Raw genomic sequence first — 22134 nt, 5'->3', positions numbered from 1 at the left:
AGATCTTTATTCTTATTTTTAGTGAAATGTAAGTGATTATTATATTCAAAGCGGATTTAAATTTAGACACGTCACACTAATTATTATTTTTTTTAAATCCAAATTTTTTTAGTTTTTAAATTAAATAAATTAAAATTTTATAAATTTATTTATTCCTCTCCATTCTAATAATAAGGGTCCAATGTAGATAATTCAATTTTCAATATTGATTACCAGTAGTCAAACAAAAGAGTAGATACTAAATAGAAGAGAATAAAATATTATTATTACAAACTCTACTACGCCTAATTAAAAGCATACTAAGACATATACATACCTCAACCTAATAACATGGGCCCTGGACTCATCTAGTCTTTGTACTTAGTGATATAACAAGAACTTAAGTACACTATATAATTTATTGGGGACTTCTTATAATAATATATCAATGCAAAATTCAACAATCTCCACCTTCACTAAAATATCTCGCTCCTTAGAAAATTTACACAACAATCTTCAATTTATAGCAAATTTCTTACTCCTTGAGAAATTTACACAATCATTTTTACCTTAGGGAACTTCCTCAATTCCTAAATTTCTTTATCACCTCATCAACATAATAAATTGCTCCTATTTTGTATAAGCAATACTGAGTATCTTTGACTATGTTACCAATAGTACATCTTTCTAAACTTGTATGTGGTTTCTCCAAATTAACTTGTATCTTCATCCAATGGAACACACAACCTAGCTCTTTGTCGCTAGAAAGTCTTTCAAGACTATGGAACATCTAAACTAAATTTTATCAATAATTGCTCTCTCTAATACTCAGACTAGATGAGTCATGGAGTTTCCTTGATAAACCACAACAACTACCATCAATGTATATTTAGACAGTCGTTAGGGATGACAATGAAAATCGAACCTATGGATATCCACAAGAACCTAACCCGAATTTAATGAGGAAAACCTGATGTGATTGGGTTTTGGTTCGAGTTTGGGTTTTACTCGAGTTTAATTTTCGGTTTCGGGTTTAGGTTTAGCAGAACAAAGACCCTAGCCTGAACCCGTCCCAAAGTAATGTAATTCAATTTAAAATTGAAATTTCTACCATGTGCCCATTGTTTTTAATTTCTAATTTTACTTTACATACTATTGGTTCTTCAAACGTAAAAGAAATGAAATAATACAAGAGAAAATAGAAATGCTAGAAAAACAAAACAAACATGATACTATAATTTTCCTTAAAATATGCACAAATTTTAAACTTATAATAATTTATAGTATTGGTTGAGAATATGGTCAATGTCTAAAATTGAGTGTTAGAAAAAATTAATTTAGAAAATGGATACATCCCCTCTTTATTTATATATAGGTATATAAAAATATAAAGAGATAAAGGGAGACCAAAACAATTTCATTATAGAGGAAATTGGTATGAAGAAAAAATTCATTGAATAATAGTTCATAGAAAATATTTTAGACAAATTTTGTCCAAAAATATTTCCAATCTTATGATGAATATATATATTTTATTTTATATGTAGAAAAACGTATATAAGCCTTTCATTTTTTAAATTTTTGTAAAATATATGGATTTAATATGTATACATTCACAATGCAAGTGTTTTTTACACGGTCAGCAAATCATCTACCATTGATTTGTTAATCACCATTGACTCTCGAACAAAAGTAACATAAATTATCAATGCATAGATTTTAAACCAAATGGAGAAATAGTTGGTTTGGGTCTGAAAGCCCACATTAGTTGAGATTGAGTCCAAACATGAAGTCAATTACAACAAAATTGAAATCCATTATGTTGTTTCATTATCATTACTCTCTTTGTTGTTGGAGGAAGCTCCTTCCCTTGCCTAAAAGGTATACCCTTTTCTGTTCAATTACATTTCTGTACATATACTGTTTGTTGAAATGCCTGTATGAATGTTTTTTTACATGTCAATTTCTTGTGGGTACGAGGATTTGTAGGATGATTTAGTACGAGGATTCTACAATTAAACACTGAGGTCTCTGCTGATTTTAATTTTTAACCTGTTAATTTGTGTTGTACCTTAAACTGACATGGGTTGAGGCCTTGGCTTGTCTTTGTACTTGTTCATATGTTCATATAGTTAATCACTTTTTGGATTTTAATTCTTGAATTTTATGAATTCATTAGTAATTTTCACTCATTTCTTTCTGTTCTTTATTTAGTTAATCTAAGCTGAAATTGGAAATCCATGCCAGACTGCTAGTATGCTATTCTAATCCCAGTTTTATACAATGATTCAAATTTCTATAGAAACAAAGCAAGCTTTTTCGCATAAGGTGGGGTCGGCTAAATTGATCATTCAAAGTAATAAGTTATATGATAAGTCGTGTCTGCAAACAAACCATTAACGTCTAAACATGTTGTATCCAAACTTTTCATACTAATGGCATAAAATTGAGTAGTTCAATTGAGTATTTGACTGATAGTATTTGTTTTGTCTCTTTAATACTTAATAGTGCTACTTGAATATTTGAAAGCCATTAAAGTAAGTGTAAATATATGTTCAGTGCATGTGGCTCCCACCTACTGGGTTCTTGAAGGTAGATGTACACAACTTTACCTTCACAAGTGACGAGATTGTTTCCAAGATTTTATAACAAGGCAAGCAACCTTGCACTACTGAGGTTAATATGCTTATGGAGATACCCGATTCAAGATTAGAAAGATGCATATCTGTATGAATACTTACAGATAATTGACATTGATTTGGAGTTAGATAATATATTCTTGATCTTCTAATACCCCTTTTGTTGTCTTTGGTTACTTTTCAGTTATGGTGTCTTTTTGTAGTGTCAGTGTACCCTTAACTAATGAACCATCTATGACCTTGTTTGTTGTCTTTAATTCCTCAAAATGCAGAGATGGAAACAGAATCATGTGAAACATTGCACCCTAGGCCCCTGGTGAAGGCCACGCTTCGCCTCGATGCAGAATCGTATTCTGTCGAGGCAAACAAAGGTTCTTTATTATCAGAGCAATTGGTATCATTGAAAGAGCAAAGCATGGCCATACTGAAGGAGTTCATAACAAAGCATAATGTTCCTCAGGATGTCCCTGATGAGTTATTAGAAGCTTCTTCTTCAGAAGAAGATGATGTTATTCCTGAGAAGCCTCAAATAAAGTCTAAGAAGACTAAACTCACTTAGTTTTTGAATATGCCTGACCTTTCTGTGTTATTCAATGTGTTTATGATTAAACATTTAGTTATTATTCAACTCTTTGCATAGAATACTTTTTGGTGATTAACAGCATGTGTGTAATAACTTGTAACTCTATGGAAATGAGATTGTATCACCTAATGTTTTTGTGTTGCTCTCTCTTACAGGTTTAAATCACTTACACTTATGCTGATTCATTTCATGTTTATTTCTTGTATTGGGTGTGCACCCCTTGTGCTCATTTTAATGCAATTTTCCTTATCAAAAAAAAAATTTCATATTTATTTGATATGAATATTGTGTAATGAGTGTTATGACATTTTCTTAATATTTTTTGATTTTATTCTCTTCTTCTATATATTGTAACTTTTCATGAGATTAGTAAAGAATGAGATATAAAAATCATTATAAGGATACCATTGGAGATGGCATAAGGAAGTGTTCAAGCAAGAGTTGCAAAATAATGACATTAAAAAATACATGAGTAAAAGTAATATTGCATTCATATTAAAATTGTTACTCCCTCTTTCTTAAAGGTTGATGTTTTGGTCTTTTCATTTTGTTTCAAATCACTTAATGGTTTAGAAATCCAAAACATTGGTCTTTTCACATCATATTTTTAAACATCACCCTTTAAAGAGTAGTTGAAGTAGAAGATAAAAGGCATTTTGGGTATACTTCACCCTGTTTAAAGGTTAATTATTAAGGTTATGTATTAGATTAAAAATATTAAATGATATAACTAATTTTCTATATTTTGTGTAAATGATCTTCATTTATCCTTATTTATTTGAGAGAAAAAAATATGAAGTAAAAATTATACCTTATTATATTTCAAATAGAAAATAGAACTAAGACTTAAGTTTGTAAAATATGAAAAAAAATAGTTGAAAATATGGATCTTTAATTATTAAAATAAGTCAACCCTTAATGATGGAATATGTGCTTGCCTGCTGCCTTACTTCTTAGTCCAACAAGTTAAAAGGAGTGAGGAAGAGAGACTAAAAAAAATAATATGATTTGACACTTTTATTTTCAAGATATAATAAAATGATACTAGTAAAGTGATGATTTGTTTATTTCTATTATCGGAGAATATCATCTTTCTATCATAGTTAAGATCCTATCTAATGATAAACACATGTATATCTAAAATAAGAGAAAAAAATAATATAATTTTTCACTTTTATTTTTAGAATACAATAAGTTCACACTTTTACCTCTATATATGTCAATATAAAAGTGATAACACCTCTCTATTATGAAAATGGATTCTCTTCATTATTGGAGGGTCCAATACCTAATAAGATTAAAATATGTTGATTAAAAAAATGATGGTGAAGATTTTAAAACATCTTTAGTCAAAAAATATTATAAATGATGAAACAAATCTAGGCCTCATAGTCCAGTACTGACAATGTTGTGAAACCTGACTCAGACGTCAAATTGGAAGAGATCTTGTATTAGGTTTAAACGATTAAACTATTTGATCTGACCGGGTGATTTCATACAAAATTAATATTTTTATCTATAAATATATAATTATATATAAATGTAAACTTTTGTATAATTATTAGTCATATATAATCACTTTGAAGTAACGTTTTTTCGTCTTTTTTAGGACTGGCGTAAAATAAAAAATTAAGTAGTGTTCCATTTTTTTAATTTTGAAATGAACCGTCCAGTTTACTTCCCGTGTTAATCAGGTTTAACCGAGTTTAACACGGACGAACCGGAATTTCTACGATTCAAAGCAGTCCAACTATCATTCGGATAAAATAGTAAACCCTAACTGTTTTTAAGTTCGATCAGTGGTTAAACCGGTCAGATTATCCAGTATGATTCAGTTTTGACAACACTAAATATTGGACCCTCCGTTACTCGAGAGGATCTCATCCCCCCTATTATTGAGATATTTTCTTGCCAACTCTTAGATCCAACAACCACGCGATAGTGCCAGATCGGGTGGCTTCATATTTCCTTAAACAACATAATAAAAAACTTTGAAACGTTGGACATGCTTCCTACTTTTGGTTAATATATTAATGTAAACGAGTAGTTGAGATTACCATATTTTGTAGACAAATAAATGCACATTGAATCACGATTTAAATTCATATACTTTAAAATTCTAATGTATCAAAATTTATTATACAAGTTTCATATTTGAGGAGCCTATAAAAACCATAACAAATTGTTACAATTCCTAAGCTAAGCAATTGATTAATTATTTCATAGGCCAAGAAATTTCCATTGCAACACTGAACATGGCTTTTCCCAAGAACCCCATCATAATCCATGAAAACTTGCTTGTTTCTCCTCAATCTTCAACACAATTATCTCTTCCTCTCACATTCTTCGACTTGTTCTGGTTAAGGTTTAACCCAAATGAACGAATCTTCCTCTATTCTCTTCCAAATCATTCACATGACCCATCTTTTTTCTTTAACAATATAGTTCCAAATCTCAAAACCTCACTTTCACTCACCCTTCAAAGTTTTCTTCCTCTTGCTGGTAAAATTATTTGGCCTTCACATTTACCTAAACCTATCATCCAATATAACCCTGGTGATGCTGTGTCATTTGTTGTAGCAGAATCTAACGTTGACTTCAACATGGTGTTACAAAACTCACCATGTGATGCTTCAGAATCACGTTTTTTGATACCTAACTTGGATTCTTCAGATTCATCTGCTTCTGTTGTTTCCATGCAGATTACTCTTTTTCCAAAAAAAGGGTTTTCTATTGGTATCACTGCACACCATGCTGTTGTTGATGGAAAAACTTCAAATATGTTTATCAATGCTTGGGCTAATATGTGTAGAAGTAGTGTTGAAGAATGTCCTTCATTCTCTTTGAAGCCAGAGTTAGAGCCTTTTTTTGATAGAGATGTTATCAAAGATCCAACTCAACTAGATCTTTTACTTGCAGATAATTGGACTAAAGACCCTAATGATGCTACAAAGAAGAAAAGAAGCTTGGAAATTCTATCATTTGTGTTTAAACCAAAAGTGGAGAATTCAGTTCGTGCAACATTCAAGATCACTTTTAAGGATTTGGACAAGTTAAAGAAAAGGTTGTTATCAAAATGGAATGAAGTGGTGAATGATGATGAAGTAGTAAACGATTCTTATTCAAAACCAGATACTTTATCATCATTTGTTGCTATTTCTGCTTATGTATCAACTTGCATGGCTAGAGCAATTCAAGAAGATGAAAAGAATGAGCAAAAAAAATTTGCTTTTGGATTTGCAGTTGATTGTAGGTCAAGGTTAGAGCCAAAAGTACCTGAGAACTATTTTGGTAATTGTGTGAATCTTCATGTAGTGGATGCAAAGCCAGAAGATTTTACAAAAGAAGATGGGTTTGTGATTGTTGCTAAGAAGATTCTAAGTAAAACAAAGAATTTGGATAAGGATAGTGTTCTTGAAGGAATTGAAACATTGTCTTCAAAACATGAAACTAGGGCTAGGTTAGGAGTTGAGTTAATCAGTGTTGCAGGGTCAAGTAGGTTTAGAGTTTATGAGAATGATTTTGGTTGGGGAAAGCCTTCAAAGGCTGAGATTACTTCTGTGGATAGAGGTTTAAGCATTGCCCTTTCACAGAGCAAAGATGAGAAAGGTGGACTTGAACTAGGGTTGGTTTTGAAAAAGAATGTGATGAATATCTTCACTAATTTATTTCATGAAGGGCTATGATTCAAATGTTGCTGGGTTTTTTGTTTGTTCAATCTAATAAAACCTTTCAATTTATTGAAAGGTCAATTACTTTATGATTCAAATGTTGCTGTGTTTTTTGTTTGTTCAATCTAATAAAACCTTTAAAGGTCAATTATTTTATGAGGAATTTTATGTTATTTACTATTTTTGATATCTACTCTTTTTCATGGAAGGTAATATATTTCTTTTTTAGTATTATCAATGGTATTTTTTCACTTTTTAGGTAAAAATGAAATCAGAACAAAATGGATTTTTTAAATAATATGGCAATATGTAATTGACCAGAACAAGATTAAGGATACCAAGTTGGGATAAGTGATTCTCATCTGAATAAGAATGTTGAAGAAAAAAGATGTTAAATAAATTAGTATGTGTGAGTCATAACATTCATCAAATATTTCTTTGGGTTGAAGTTACACACTTACCAATCCTCTTTTGTTGTCTTCCTATGACAAATCAGAAATAAAAGTTTTTTATTGAGTATACGATTTTTTTTATAAGCAAAGATGTATTAGAAAATTGTACAAAAGGTGCTAACCCAATACAAGGATGATTAACGAGTGATCTTTTTAAAGTACATAGAAATACAACAACTAGGATCATTACACTAATTTGTAAACAACAGAGGGGAAGGTCCTATTTTAGCAAGAAACCAAGTCCAAGATCTAGCTTGGATCAAATCCTTAATATGCAATAAACTAACCTCCTTACTAGAAAAAACCTTATCATTTCTCATAAACCATAAGGACCACATCATAGCAAACCACACCATCCTCCACAAATTAGACCCCTTGAATTTTCTACCAAGATCATCATGAGAATTCAGAGATTCAATAACTATACTCGGATTTGGAGCAGGTACCTAAAGCCACGAGTAAACTCTTTCCCAACCAGATGAAACAAAATCATAGGAAATGAACAAATGATCCACATATTCTTCATGGAAGAAACAAAAAGCACAGTTGACATCACTATCATAAGTAATAATATTTCGTTTAAATAACTCCACTCTTACGAAAAGATGACCTCTAATTAGTTTCCAATTAAAATAAATTTTTTTTGGTGGCACACAATTAATCCATGCTTTAGACGATCAACTTGTTGAACTTTTCTTTTCCTTCTTCATTTGGTTTAACAAAACCTTTTCTTGACAATTTTTCCATATTTGCTAGTATTGTTAAACACAACCCAATCAATTGTTTCCACATGGCAAATTTTCATCTTCAATTGAACATGAAAATAGTTGTTTCAACTTGATTTGCTCATAGCTCCATTTTTTATACAACTAGCTCTCATATCAATTTTTGAAAATTAAAATTGAAATTGCCTTATAAAAAGAAATGTTATTGGAAGAAAATATGCACTCAAACACTTTTGCTTTTGTTAATAGCCAACTTACATGCTTAAAATAACTTATCAATTTTCTAAAATTATGAAAGGTAGAAAGATTATTAAATTTATCAATAATTTATATAATTCATAAAAAATGTAATTCATACTAAATTGTTTACTCTTTCCACTCAAATTATATGAGTACATGAAGGCATTTTTATAATAAATTCGTTAATAATACCTAAAACTTTTAAAATAATATATATGTATAACTAGGACCAAAGTTAAAATATCAAAATATCTTACAAAAAGAACTGAGCAATTTATTAAAGAATTTAAGATGTATATACTAATAGTGTAGCTGTTTTTTACACTGTCAGCAAATCATTTTCCATCGATTTATTAACCACCATTGATTTATAAACAAAAGTAATACAAATCAATGATGGATAATGAACTAACAGTGTAAAAAAACTTTATATTTTCAGTCCATAGATTTTAAACTCTTTATTAAATTTTCAGTCTTTAAATCCTTAATCACTACCCTTAATTAGCACTCTCCTACAAGCATTGTCCACAATCCATTTGCATTAGATGTGATGGAATGTCACAAAGAAATGATGGTTTCAATAAAGAATGATAAAAACCAAGTAGTGGGAGAAATGATAAGAAAACTGAGAAAACAAACCCTTTATAGCTCCAAAATGGAGATAGTGATCCCACCTTAGTTTTTGTCACACACAACTTGGCTTATTTTTTATTATGGAAAGTAAAGCACTTCGTTAATTAATTCATCAAATGGAGACAGAGAAATATTTTATAAGAATCATTTAATTATTCTAAAGTTGTATGGAGAGTTGTATTCATCACATATTATTTAGGTCTTTTAAATCTTTTTGGGTATTGTTTAAAAACTTATCTAAACAGCTCCTCCAATTTATTTATGTCTCTCGTGTTACATCTCAGTGCTAATTATTATGAGAAAAATTTGTATACTATAAGATATTTTTATATTATTATTGTATTATTCACTATTTATTTTTAAATATTATTAACTTTTAAATAAAAATAATATTAATAAATGGTGAATAATATACTCATTATATATATATATATATAAACTTTTATATTGTAAGTGCATAAATTTTATACAAATATGTGTGTTTTTATTCATGTTCTAATTTAAATATCCTAATCCTTGCATTCATTACATAATCTCTAACTCCTCTACCAATTGTTGTCTCATAAAATATGTTATAATTTATTTTTAAAGTACATAGAAATGCAACAACTAGGATCGTTACACCAATTTGCAAACAATAGAGGGGAAGGTCTTATTTTAGCAAGAAACCAAGTCCAAGATCTAGCTTGGATAAAATCCTTAATATGCAATAAACTAACCTCCTTACTAGAAAAAACCTTATCATTTCTCATAAACCATAAGGACCACATCATAGCAAACCACACCATCCTCCACAAATTAGACCCCTTGAATTTTCTACCAAGATCATCATGAGAATTCAGAGATTCAGTAACTGTACTCGGATTTGGAACAGGTACCTAAAGCCACGAGTAAACTCTTTCCCAAACAGATGAAACAAAATCATAGGAAATGAACAAATGATCAACATATTCTTCATGGGAGAAACAAAAAGCACAGTTGATATCACTATCATAAGTAATAATATTTCGTTTAAATAACTCCACTCTTACGGAAAGACGGCCTCTAATTAGTTTCCAATTAAAATAATTTTTTTTTGATGGCACACAATTAATCCACTCTTTAGACTATCAAGTTATTGCTTAGTAACTTTTCTTTTCCTTCTTCATTTGGTTTAACAAAACCTTTTCTTGACAATTTTTCCATATTTGCTAGTATTGTTAAACACAACCCAATCAATTGTTTCCACATGGCAAATTTTCATCTTCAATTGAACATGAAAATAGTTGTTTCAACTTGATTTGCTCATAGCTCCATTTTTTATACAACTAGCTCTCATATCAATTTTTGAAAATTAAAATTGAAATTGCCTTATAAAAAGAAATGTTATTGGAAGAAAATATGCACTCAAACACTTTTGCTTTTGTTAATAGCCAACTTACATGCTTAAAATAACTTATCAATTTTCTAAAATTATGAAAGGTAGAAAGATTATTAAATTTATCAATAATTTATATAATTCATAAAAAATGTAATTCATACTAAATTGTTTACTCTTTCCACTCAAATTATATGAGTACATGAAGGCATTTTTATAATAAATTCGTTAATAATACCTAAAACTTTTAAAATAATATATATGTATAACTAGTACCAAAATAAAAATATCAAAATATCTTACAAAAAGAACTGAGCGATTTATTAAAGAATTTAACATGTGTGTATACTAATAGTGTAGTTGTTTTTTACACTGTCAGCAAATCATTTGTCATTGATTTATTAACCACCATTGATTTTTAAACAAAAGTAATACAAATCAATAGTGGATGATGAACTAACAGTATAAAAAACTTTACATTTTCAATCCATAGATTTTAAACTCTTTATTAATTTTTCAGTATTTAAATCCTTAACCACTACCCTTGATTCTCCTGTAAGCATTATCCACAATCCATTTGCATTAGATGTCATAGAATGTCACAAAGAAATGTTGGTTTCAATAAAAGAATGATAAAAAAGAATGATAAAAACCAAGTAGTGGGAGAAATGATAAGATAATTGAGAAAACAAACCCTTTATAGCTCCAAAATGGAGATAGTGATCCCATCTTAGTTTTTGTCACACACAACTTGGCTTATTTTTTATTATGGAAAGTAGAGCACTTCCTTAACTAATTCATCAAATGGAGACAGAGAAATATTTTATAAGAATCATTTAATTATTCTAAAGTTGTATGGAGTGTTGTATTCATCACATGCTATTTAGGTCTTTTAAATCTTTTTGGGTATTGTTTAAAAACATCTAAACAGCTCCTTCAATTTATTTATGTCTCTCGTGTTACATCTCAGTGCTAATTATTATGAGAAAAATTTGTATACTATAAGATATTTTTATATTATTATTATTGTATTATTAACTATTTATTTTAAATATTATTGACTTTTAAATAAAAATAATATAAATAAATGGTGAATAATACACTCACTATATATATAAATTTTTATATTGTCAGTGCATAGATTTTATACTCAGCTATTAACTAGATATTTGTGTATCAAAGAGATAAATATGTGTGTTTTTATTCATGTTCTAATTTAAATATCCTAATCCTTGCCTTCATTACATAATCTCTATCTCTTCATTGCAAAAAAAGTTGAAAATGAAATAAAAAATTGCAACAAAGCTCATCAAGATAACCATATAAATGACTCCCTCCACCAATTGTTGTCCCATAAAATATGTTATAATTTACGTTGTCATCAATTTTGATTGGTCAAAAAAATATCGTCGATTTATTGATTACAAATATTTAACTTTGATCAGTAAAAATTTGTGACACCCCAATTCATGATATCTCATGGCTCCAAGGGCTTCAAACAAACTTGAACTCCATACTTGGGTTTAATTGTGAGAACAACAACAGGGGCATGACGGTAATTTTCAGAAATAATGAAACTAAACCTAGAGATGAACATTGCTAATATAATCTTAGCTTCCATCAAAGCAAAAGTTTGTCCAACACAATTTCTAGGGCCAGAAGCAAATGGTAAAAATCTTCCAGGAATAAATGATTTTGAAGAAAATCTCTCTGGGTTGAATTCATTTGCATCTTTTCCCCATAATTTTTCACTATGATGAATAGCTAGCACAGGAATCCAAATTGATAAACCTTTAGGGATATAAATATCACCAACCATTATGTCTTCAAAGGCCATTCTAGGAAGCACAGATGCTGGAGGATAGAGCCTTAATGACTCATTGATTACCATATGCAACTGCAAATTCAATCAAATTAAACTTTTGTTACATATATTACTTTTTTCCATAAAGCCAAATCCGAACATCAAATCGGAAGAGATCATGTATCAAGTTTAACCGATTTAAATAGTTTAACCGTCCAGTCGGATCAGATGATTTCATATAATTCTTATCAATAAATATATAATTATATATAAATGTAAAATTTTATATAATTATTTATTATGTATAATTATATTGAAAGAATATTTCTCTATTTTTTGAACAAGAGTAAAACAAAATATTAGAATATTGTTTCGTTTTTTTAATTTTAGGTAAACCGTCCAGTTTACTTCCCGGATTATTCCAGTTTAACCGGATTTAACTTGGTCGAACTGAAATTTCTCTAGTTCAAAGTGGTCTAACTCTCATTTGATTAAGACTACAAACCAAAGTCATTTTCATGTCCGATCAGTGATTGGACCGGTCAAACCACTTGGTACTGTCGGGTTGTCACAATACTTTTTTTTTCAAACCCCTTTACACCATTATTTAGTGGTTAGTTTTTTTTTAATGATATTAGATAATGTTACAGTGTGAAAGTGTGATATGAAAAAGTATTTATATAAAGTTTTAGGGTGCACTTATAAATTATAATATACACCATAAGTAAATGTTGAACCTTTGACCATCTTTTGGAAATTTTTGCCTTTGAATGTAATAAAATAATAGCTATTCATATTCTGTTTGGTTCACATGATTTTTATATGAAATGATGAGAAAATCTAAAAGCTTTTAAGTGGGTAGCCATGAACCACGCCATTGAATAGAATACAGTCAAATCATTTTCATTTTTTTAAATACAAATACAAATCTAAAAGGACAAACAGATATATGTTTATTTTCTTTCTTATTTAGGATATTTTAAAAATGATAAACATTGAATCGAATATTTTTTATTTTTTGAAAATGTTTTGTTATATATTATTTTACCTGCAATACTAAGGAATGTGGTTCATCTTTAATAGGTTGGTGTAGCTATTCATGAGAAATTTGAATCTAAGTAAAATTAGTTGGCTTATAAAAGAAATAGATGATTATTAGAAATTATTAATGATGTTCTAAAATAAGCTACCTAAACCAATGTAGGTATTTCAAAATCAAATATACATTATTAATAGTTCAGAATTAATAATTAATTAATAAATGGTGGATGACATTATAATGATGTGGAAAAATTTACACGGTTAATAATATCATCCCATTTTCTCATAAAATATTACGTTAAAAGTATTGGACACCGAAATATTTTTAAAAAGTATGCTACAACGTTATTGACAAAAAGAATTTAATAGCTTTTGACTTTCGTGCACAATTGCCTGATAAGCAAACTTTTGTACAAAAACATAAAATATATTTGAAAATAACACCCACTACCAGTGCTCGAGTGCAAAGATAATAGTTTATAAATTGTTAATTATTTATTTCTTTATACAAAAACATTGGATAGAATTAAGTGAAAAAATTATGCACTTATATCATAAGAGTTTTATATATTATTAGTGTATTATATACTATTTATATTTAGTTATTATAGATTATTTTAAAAAAGTAATAAAAATTAATTGTGAATCACATATCAATTATGTATAAACCTTTATACTAATAAATATAAATATGCTGTAGAATTAAATATTTCTAATATCAATAAAAAAAATTTATACAATGATTTATTATAATCATATGTTCTTAATACATATAAGCAATGTAGATATTGTGTATAAAACTTAACTTCATCTTATATAGATATTTCGTTTTCAAATTTCTAATACATCCTTTCTAAACATTGTGTTACTAATATCTTAAAAGAGAATAATTTATGTAGTTTCTTTTATACTTCAGTATATCATTTCTCATTTATGAATTAATTATTGTTAGTTTTAAACTCTAACTTAAATCTAATCAGCCTAAAAATATGTCCCAATCTATTATAGTTAAGATTAATAACTCAGTCAAAGTTTTCCTAAAACTTATTTGTGCACGGTTTAAAATGCAACATTTCTGTAGGTTCTATAAATAGCAACCGAGTCATACTTGACCTTACTATAGTAAAATAACAAAAAAGCTTAAACCACATTCAAGAAAAATATAATGAAAATGTTTTCTCCAAACAAAAATTACCATATATTTTAAATAAACATGTGTACAAAATAAATCTATGTGACATAAAGTTATATGTATATAATGCTAGTTATGAGTAATTGAGTACGTGTAAAGAAAAAAAAATTGGTACATAAAAAACAATATATACATAAATATTAGATTTGTTTACATTATCGTTACATCACCAATCATTTATATTTAATTATTAATTTTAAATATAATTAATAATACAAATGAATTGGTTGTGTATAATGTACGGACTATATTTTTATACTAAAGTGCACTCTATTCTAAAATGGTTAACGTATAATTATTCAATATATATTATATATGATATTCTTTATATTGCAAGATATTTTTAATTAAATTTATTTAAATATTTTAACCCATATAAGTGGCCTATCATAATGATTAAATAATAAATAGTTTTTATGGTGTCTAAATGATTGAAACATTTTTATTTTTACATAAATTAAATGATTAAAGCTAACTTACAAAAATGAATTTCTTAATTTTAATTTAAGGTTTTTGCTTTTTTGTCAATATTATTCTATTATCATATATTATATTATGCATAGCATACGTGTTCTTATTTGTATCAATATCTCTGCAGTAATGTTATTTATACAAATTTTGGGATAATATCTATACACATTTGTATATTTTGAAAAGGAAAATAAGAGAATCATAATTTCCAATGTTGAAGTAAATAATCTAAGAAAACAATTAAAAGAAAAAAGTGATTTTTGACTTACAATAGTAAGCTTTGAGAGTTGATCAACAGAAGGAATTCCACCATTGCAAACACTATTAACTTCAGCTCTAACTTTTTGTTGCCAAATTGGGTTACTTGCTAGCAACATAATTGTCCAAGTGAGTAATAAAGCAGAAGTTTCATGTCCTGCAAAAATAAATGTCTTGCATTCATCCATAATCACTTCTAGATTTAAGCTATTTCCATTCCTTTTCTTCTTTTTATTTTGCATCATCTCATTCAATAGTATACCCAATAAATCATTGCCATAAGAAATGCTTCTACCAATTTCAACACAATCTTTTCTGCTTTGTATTATCTCCATCAATAATGTGTCTACCTCCAACTTTAATGACTTTATCTCTTTGTTATACTTGCTTGGGAAAAACCTATGCATGACAAATACAATATTCCTAAATTATCTTGACATAAAAAATTAAAATATAGAAAAAGGAATAAATATAACTGTTTTTTTGTACAAGTATCCCCTTATCTTTTTGAGGTGTATGATTGTCTCTCTCAATAAGAAAATGGACTCTCTCTAGTACTCGACTCTCGGTTATAGGAATGTAAGAGGGGTAGTTTTTTTCTTAATATTTAATTGAAAATAAAAATAAGAACATGGACCATTAAAGTTTTATTTTTTCCATATGTAATGATCTTATTCTTACCCATACATTGTCCTCTTCATTAATAGGGAGGAGTCAGACTCCCCAACAAGTGTCGTTCTTAGGAACGTAACTCTTGACATTTTGTTCATCCTTCGGGATCTAGTCGGTCTTATATAAATAGACCAACACTTTGTTGGTGTGCACATATAAACATAAGTCAATAGTTTTATAGGTCTTTTTCACTTATAAACTCTTTTACTTATCCCCTCGTATGTATTGTATGACTTCACACTTGAATAAACTGAGTCACATACCTGCTTCCAGGAATAGATAGATGACGACTTGCTTGAGCACAATGACTCTGCAGCAAAGTAAGGAGGTTGAATATTTTCTTTCCCTTCTCATAGCTTTTACCAAACACAGTTCTAGATATAATATCTGCAGTGACTTTGGTCATGTACTCACCAATCTCCACTTCAATTTGTCCACACTCTAACGCTTTTTCTATTGATTGGAGCATTTCCTTAGTGCATTCCACCATATTCTCAGCATAGCCCTGTATATATACATAATTGTCCATCAATTTTTCTAAGACCGATCATCGTTGGGTTTATTCAAATGTGAAGTCTTACATTATATATATATGCATAATGGTCTTACCCGACTCGAACAATTTTCATATGTGATCGAGATTTTTCATACCTTAAGCCTGTCTCCCATGAATGCAGGGGCAACAATGTGACGTTGGTGATACCAATCTTGACCATTTGCCATTAAAACTCCTCCACCAATGAAATTCTTGGAACCTTGTCTTTGTTGCCATGATTTCCCAGATACAGTGCTGTATTTTGAAAGAAACTCTTTGATCAATTTAGTTTCTGTTAGGCACAACCTTGGCTCATTACCATTCCAATATACAAATCTCTTTCCTGCACAATCAAATTATATTATATTACATGTCCAATAATATATTTAGTCAAATAAAAAATGAGAATAAAATATTTTCTAACATCAGAAGATTTCCGGCCACTAAAATACTATTATTTTTAGTTTTTAGAAATATTTTTGTAAAAAATAATTAAATGTGACACATATCATGATTTTAATGGATTGAGGAGATAACTTATCTTCTGGTATGATATGATACTTTATTCTCGTAAAAAATTATGTGCATGTAAATGTGTATGTAGATAATGAGCATACCATATTGGGTAGACCATTGAAGAAAATGTGGGAGAAGACGACCAACAATGTCATGGGTTATGGTTTTCATGTCTTTGGAGGTTGTTTTTGAAACAAGGGAAGACATGTCTAAGATGTTACCAGTTAAGAAGTGAGGTTTTGGACCTAAGATACCTTGCATCTTCATGATTTTCTTGATGCGTAGTGGAGTGAACCAATAACATGAGAGGGTGTCATAGAAAAGTTTAAGTAGTAGAGTCACAAGTATGGAAAAAAGGATTGTTAGGACCACCATAGCCATGGGAAGTGAAGGTGGCTATTGTGTTATATTGGATGGGAATTTGATGAGAGACTCAACCTATATATATAGTGGAATTTGATGAGGATCTCTTCATGTTCTAGTTTTGTTATTTTTAAAGTTATATATACATTAATTAATTTTGTTATTAAAATATGTTTCCACTAATTGATTGGACAGTCATAAAAATAATTAAAGTTAAGCTTTGAACCTAGAAAAGTATTAGATTATTTTCAAATGCATTTGTAAAGTTTTCAATAAATTACCCTGAAATTTCCCTAATAGATTATTTAATTGATATTTATGATTTATTTGTTAGTTGAATTTTGGAAGATAAATAAACTTTAAAGCTATGTTTGAGAATTATGAGGGAAAAAGATGAGAGATATCGAATAGCTAGGAAGGGAGAGGAAGGGTAGGGAAAGGAATACAATTTTCTCAATTATTTGGGAGTATGAAATTCAGATGAAAGGATAAACTAATAATAATGTTAGAGATCTTCCCCTTTAAAGATGTAATTAATAATGAGAAATGAACAATAATATATAATTATACTAAAAATATTTAGGTATTTTTATATTGTCTCCTAAAAAAATATTAAGTTTGGGGAACTATAAAAATAGATACATGAAGGGTTTTGGAGGGTTTGAGAAACCTTCCAAAATCTTCATATCTCCTTCATTCAACTCCCAATCAAGGAGAATGCTTTCTAAAGTCATCTCTTCATTTCCTCTCGAAAATCACACTCTCAAATAAAGCCTATATTCCTTTGGTTGGAGAGAAGAAAGTAAGAAGAGAGAAATATGTGGGAGAAAGTGAAAAGAGAGAAAATATGAGAAATAAAGTGGATTTTAGTGTTGTTTGGTTGTATTTAAAGAAGAGAAAAAAACAATTTTACTCCACTCATTTGTACCCGAATAATGATATGTTGTATTAAATTATGTTACAAAACATGTCATATATCAGTGAAAAACATGTCATGTCAATTAAAAAATAAATATTTTTTTATTTTATTTTTACTTCAATATCATTGGTCCATGACAGGTTTGAGACACAATTTAAGACAACAGATCATGGTCTCTCCTCCCCTCCCATTTTTCTCATCCCACATCATTTTCATTCTCTCTATCTCCTTAAACTCTCATATAAACCAAAGGAAAGAAATATATTATTTCTCTTTAACTTCTCTCCTCTCCTTTCCTTTCTCTCCTATTTCTACTCGATCATAGGATGGCTAAATGTTTGCTACATCATTTTCTTGTTCTTGATTCAACCATAAACCCTTCATCCTTACTATTCATCTACAAGCTTTAGGTTCAATTAACTAAATTGAAACATCGATTCACCTTTACTAGTTTCCTAATGCTCTATCAAAGAATATATATTATGATAGCTTATTAGTTAGTTTTTGGGAGGAATATATGCATCACCAACAAACAAAAATTCTCTAGTATGTGATATGAGGGATTTGATGGGATACATAATGGTCATTGTAGGGGGATTTTCTTGGCACACACAATTATTTTACTAGAATATCACAACATTGGACTAGCTTCACATTATTTTGCATCATATTACATTATTTTGCATCATATTACATTATATCTATTTAGAGATGGGGTCTTGAAGTTGTTGGAAGATATTATGTAAAATCATGTTACAATTGGCTAAAAATAAATTAGCTAGGCCTCAAGATTGATTAGAAGCTCAACTATTTTTTATGCAAATATTTGGACAATGGCTATATCTAGCTAGGAAATTTTAGGCATTATTTTGGAAATTGATATTGACCTACCAATATGGAAAGATGCTTTCCATATAAGTGTAACTCCAATTTGGCGTAAAAAATTAGCTATATACATTTTTAATTGATTGCTTTTTTTCTCCCACAACCAGCCACTATTAGTGATCTCTGCCTAGCCCTAGTTATTTGATATTTTATAGTTTGATCAATTTGATTGCTATGAAATTATGTAGACGGTTATCTTCTTTTTATGAAATGCCTATTGTTTTTAGTTTTATTTTTGTAAATCATATTCACCTTGATGTGACCTTGGGGTTTCCTTTATATATGTAAAGGGTGAGAATCCATTATTGTACTCTTCTACCAATTTAGGAGTGGATGAATTTGATTCCTAAAAAATTAAAAATTCAAACTATCATGTTATAAAAAAATAGTTATAGTTGCCATTAAAAACTAGAGTAGTGACATTTTGCATTCATTTTCTTTCACACTTCTTTTTAAGCCACTTTAACATATCATTGATCATCTTCTCATTATTATTTTTAAAGAAGAATAAGTTTATCAATTACTCTAAAGTAAGTGTAAAATGAAATATTATAAAAAAAATGTGAATATCATTCTTCAAAACAAACAATTCATCTTTTTTATTTTTTAAAAAGAAAACAGTAATTAAAAAAAACCATCCACCTAATTGTTACCATAAATTTTCTAGTCTAAACCACATATATAATTTTGGAACTCTAGACGTAGAAAACACAATATAGGTTACATATAAGGGTGGAAATAAGTTAGAATGCCTACCATAGCCCTAATATCTGGAATATGATAGGTTAGATTAGACATTTTTAACATACCAGTCAGGCTCAAACTTCTTAAAAAACTTATTTAACATAAATGGGTTAGGTACATGTTTAATAAAAATATATTAAGCCTAAGATAATGACGTATATAATTTTATTATATATTTATATTAATTATTTTGTATAATATATATATATATATATTAAATAAATATAAAATATATAAGGTAATTTAGTATTAGGAATTTGGAAGGTTAGATTTGCCAATTAAGATTGAATTATTAGTCTATTTAAAGGTAAATTTATTAGTTTATTTAAAAGTTTATTGACCTATTTAAATATTTTATATTATAATAGACTTTTAAATATGATAACATGCTAGACTTTTAAACATGTCAGTCGTAGATATGAAAAACTTTAAGCAAACAAACAAGCACAACTTAGATTGCAATATTTTAAACAGGTCATAATTGTTTAAGCCAAGATCTTATATGCAGTGCCTTGTTTCCACCTTAATTACAAAGCTCTTTTGCTCCTATCAAGCATTTATTACAACTACATTCTCAATGACACAAACTAGAATCATTTGATTAAGGTAGAATAATTCCAATGCATTGATATAGACCCTTCTAAAGTCAATGGTAATATTAATTAACGATATGATAATGCATAAATATCTATATATAAACCATATGATAGGCTTACACTCAACTTGAGGACATTGATATGACACATCTTGTAGTAGGGTTTTTTCATATATTTTAATGACATATTTTTAAATATAAGATAAGACTCAGAAAATGGCTCAGGCCCGATAATTTCATGAATTATTTGTATGCATAGTGGTAGCTTTATAGCACCGGGTTACATTTTTGCTAGGGTTGTAATCATTTGTACCAATCACACTAAAAATAATAGCTAGCTAGGGTGTTATAATTCAAGGATTATTGCTTGAGTTGGGTGATGATAGCACTAAAAATAGCCACCTAATGTATGAGTATTTCATGTAGTGAGTTAGACTAAATATAGATGTACGCAATCTTACTCTTTAGAACGAACAAATTGTTTTCAGGATTTGAACTCATGACATTTAGGTTACAATGCAAACAATCTTACCATTGCGTCAAAGCTCACCCTCTATCAATGAGTGTTGGTTCAAGTAGTACATGTTCGATTCCCCTTAAGCAAGGTTTCGGGTTCGATCTTGTGGACGGAAAAAATATATGCTAAGAGAGTTAGCCCTACATACCCGTTGATGTTCCCAGGTCGGACATGATTACCTCCAGTACGAGAATACATGTTGGATACAAAAAAAAAAAACTCACCCTCTTGGGTGATGATAGCACTCTTCCACATATATCAATTTTTAATAACTACATGCTCTTGTTAACAGGCAACCTTTTTCAAAACTAGCTGAGCCTCCCATCGTGCTGCAACGCATGCATGCATGTTATTTTCCCTTGGCTTTACAACTCATGGTCAACATTAAAATACTATAGTTTGATTATGTTTTATTTACTCTGCCGTATGCAAGTTCTAGTTTATAGCATAGATACTTTTATGAATAAATGTAACCTTCTTTGTCTTATTTGAGTTACAATGTTTTTTGCCGTCTAATCAATTGTGTATATATGGAGCTGTATTATACTATATGGCCGTCTAGTTCATTTGCTGAACATGTTTTTGACCAAAATGATAAAAACAATTGAAAGCCCTTGGGTCAATTTTAAAGAAGTTATTATAGAATTTAATACCATGCTTCAAAAATTGCATCTCCATTGCTATATTGTTGGCAAGTATGATACAAGAATTGACTATAGCTTAGGACAAATATTCGGTTATGCTATTAGTGAATTTAGTAATATTATATGTAGATACCATTTATTGTCCATAAGGAGAACTCAATATCAATATAATATGTCAAATAAGATATATACACCGTCTTCCAAAATACCTATGTAATATCAATATCAATGCATCTCATGCATCAAGTAACATCTATTAACTATAGCAGTTGATTTACTATTCAAAAAAATAATAGTAAAGATTATAAAGTTAAAGTGACAATTTTATCCTCTTTTCAAAAATTAACTTTATTCCCATTACAAGCATAAGCATCCAATATTTTCTATGGTTTTGTTTGGGAGTTAGGAGAGAAGGGAAATGAGAAAGATGAGAGGGTAAGGCAAATTCAAGTAAACCCTTCCCTAATTTGAGAGTGTGGAATTTAGATAGGAGGTAGATGGAAGGTTAATGTAATATAAAAATATTATATCGTCCCTCTTTAAAAAAACAATAGTATATTACGTATTATATAATGTATAATAAAATATAATTAAAAAATATTAGTAAAGGTAATTAGGTATTTGACCTTGTTTTCCTCCCAAATATGGGGAACAACGAAAAATGGTATAATGAGGGTTTCAGGGGGTTCTAAAATTTCT

The 22134-nt window shown here is 28.9% G+C and overlaps 3 protein-coding genes across 4 annotated transcripts; 2 read left to right on the top strand and 1 right to left on the bottom strand.

Moving 5' to 3' along the window:
* On the top strand, nt 1773-3347 carry LOC109353691. Of its 2 annotated transcripts, none has more exons than XM_019596044.1 (2): nt 1773-1860; nt 2891-3347. In XM_019596044.1, the coding sequence occupies exon 2, from the start codon at nt 2893-2895 to the stop codon at nt 3175-3177; it is 285 nt and encodes a 94-aa protein (XP_019451589.1). In that variant the 5' UTR covers nt 1773-1860; nt 2891-2892; the 3' UTR covers nt 3178-3347. The 2 variants fall into 2 exon arrangements, with proteins under 2 accessions (XP_019451589.1, XP_019451590.1); XM_019596045.1 differs by lacking the exon at nt 1773-1860 and adding an exon at nt 2084-2102.
* LOC109353466 (phenolic glucoside malonyltransferase 1-like) lies at nt 5393-6964 on the top strand. The gene has a single exon (XM_019595755.1). It carries the CDS (start codon nt 5457-5459, stop codon nt 6885-6887), a length of 1431 nt encoding a protein of 476 aa, XP_019451300.1. The 5' UTR covers nt 5393-5456; the 3' UTR covers nt 6888-6964.
* Nucleotides 11674-17167, bottom strand: LOC109353727 (cytokinin hydroxylase-like). The gene is made up of 5 exons (XM_019596088.1): nt 16870-17167; nt 16369-16595; nt 15981-16222; nt 15057-15444; nt 11674-12176 (listed from the first exon to the last, which is right to left on the bottom strand). The coding sequence occupies exons 1-5, from the start codon at nt 17147-17149 to the stop codon at nt 11757-11759; spliced, it is 1557 nt and encodes a 518-aa protein (XP_019451633.1). The 5' UTR covers nt 17150-17167; the 3' UTR covers nt 11674-11756.

The sequence above is a fragment of the Lupinus angustifolius genome, chromosome LG08 (genome assembly GCF_001865875.1).
Source record: "Lupinus angustifolius cultivar Tanjil chromosome LG08, LupAngTanjil_v1.0, whole genome shotgun sequence".
NCBI lineage: Eukaryota > Viridiplantae > Streptophyta > Magnoliopsida > Fabales > Fabaceae > Lupinus > Lupinus angustifolius.
Note: the sequence above shows the minus strand (reverse complement) of the source record. Positions and strands in the feature narration are given on the sequence as shown.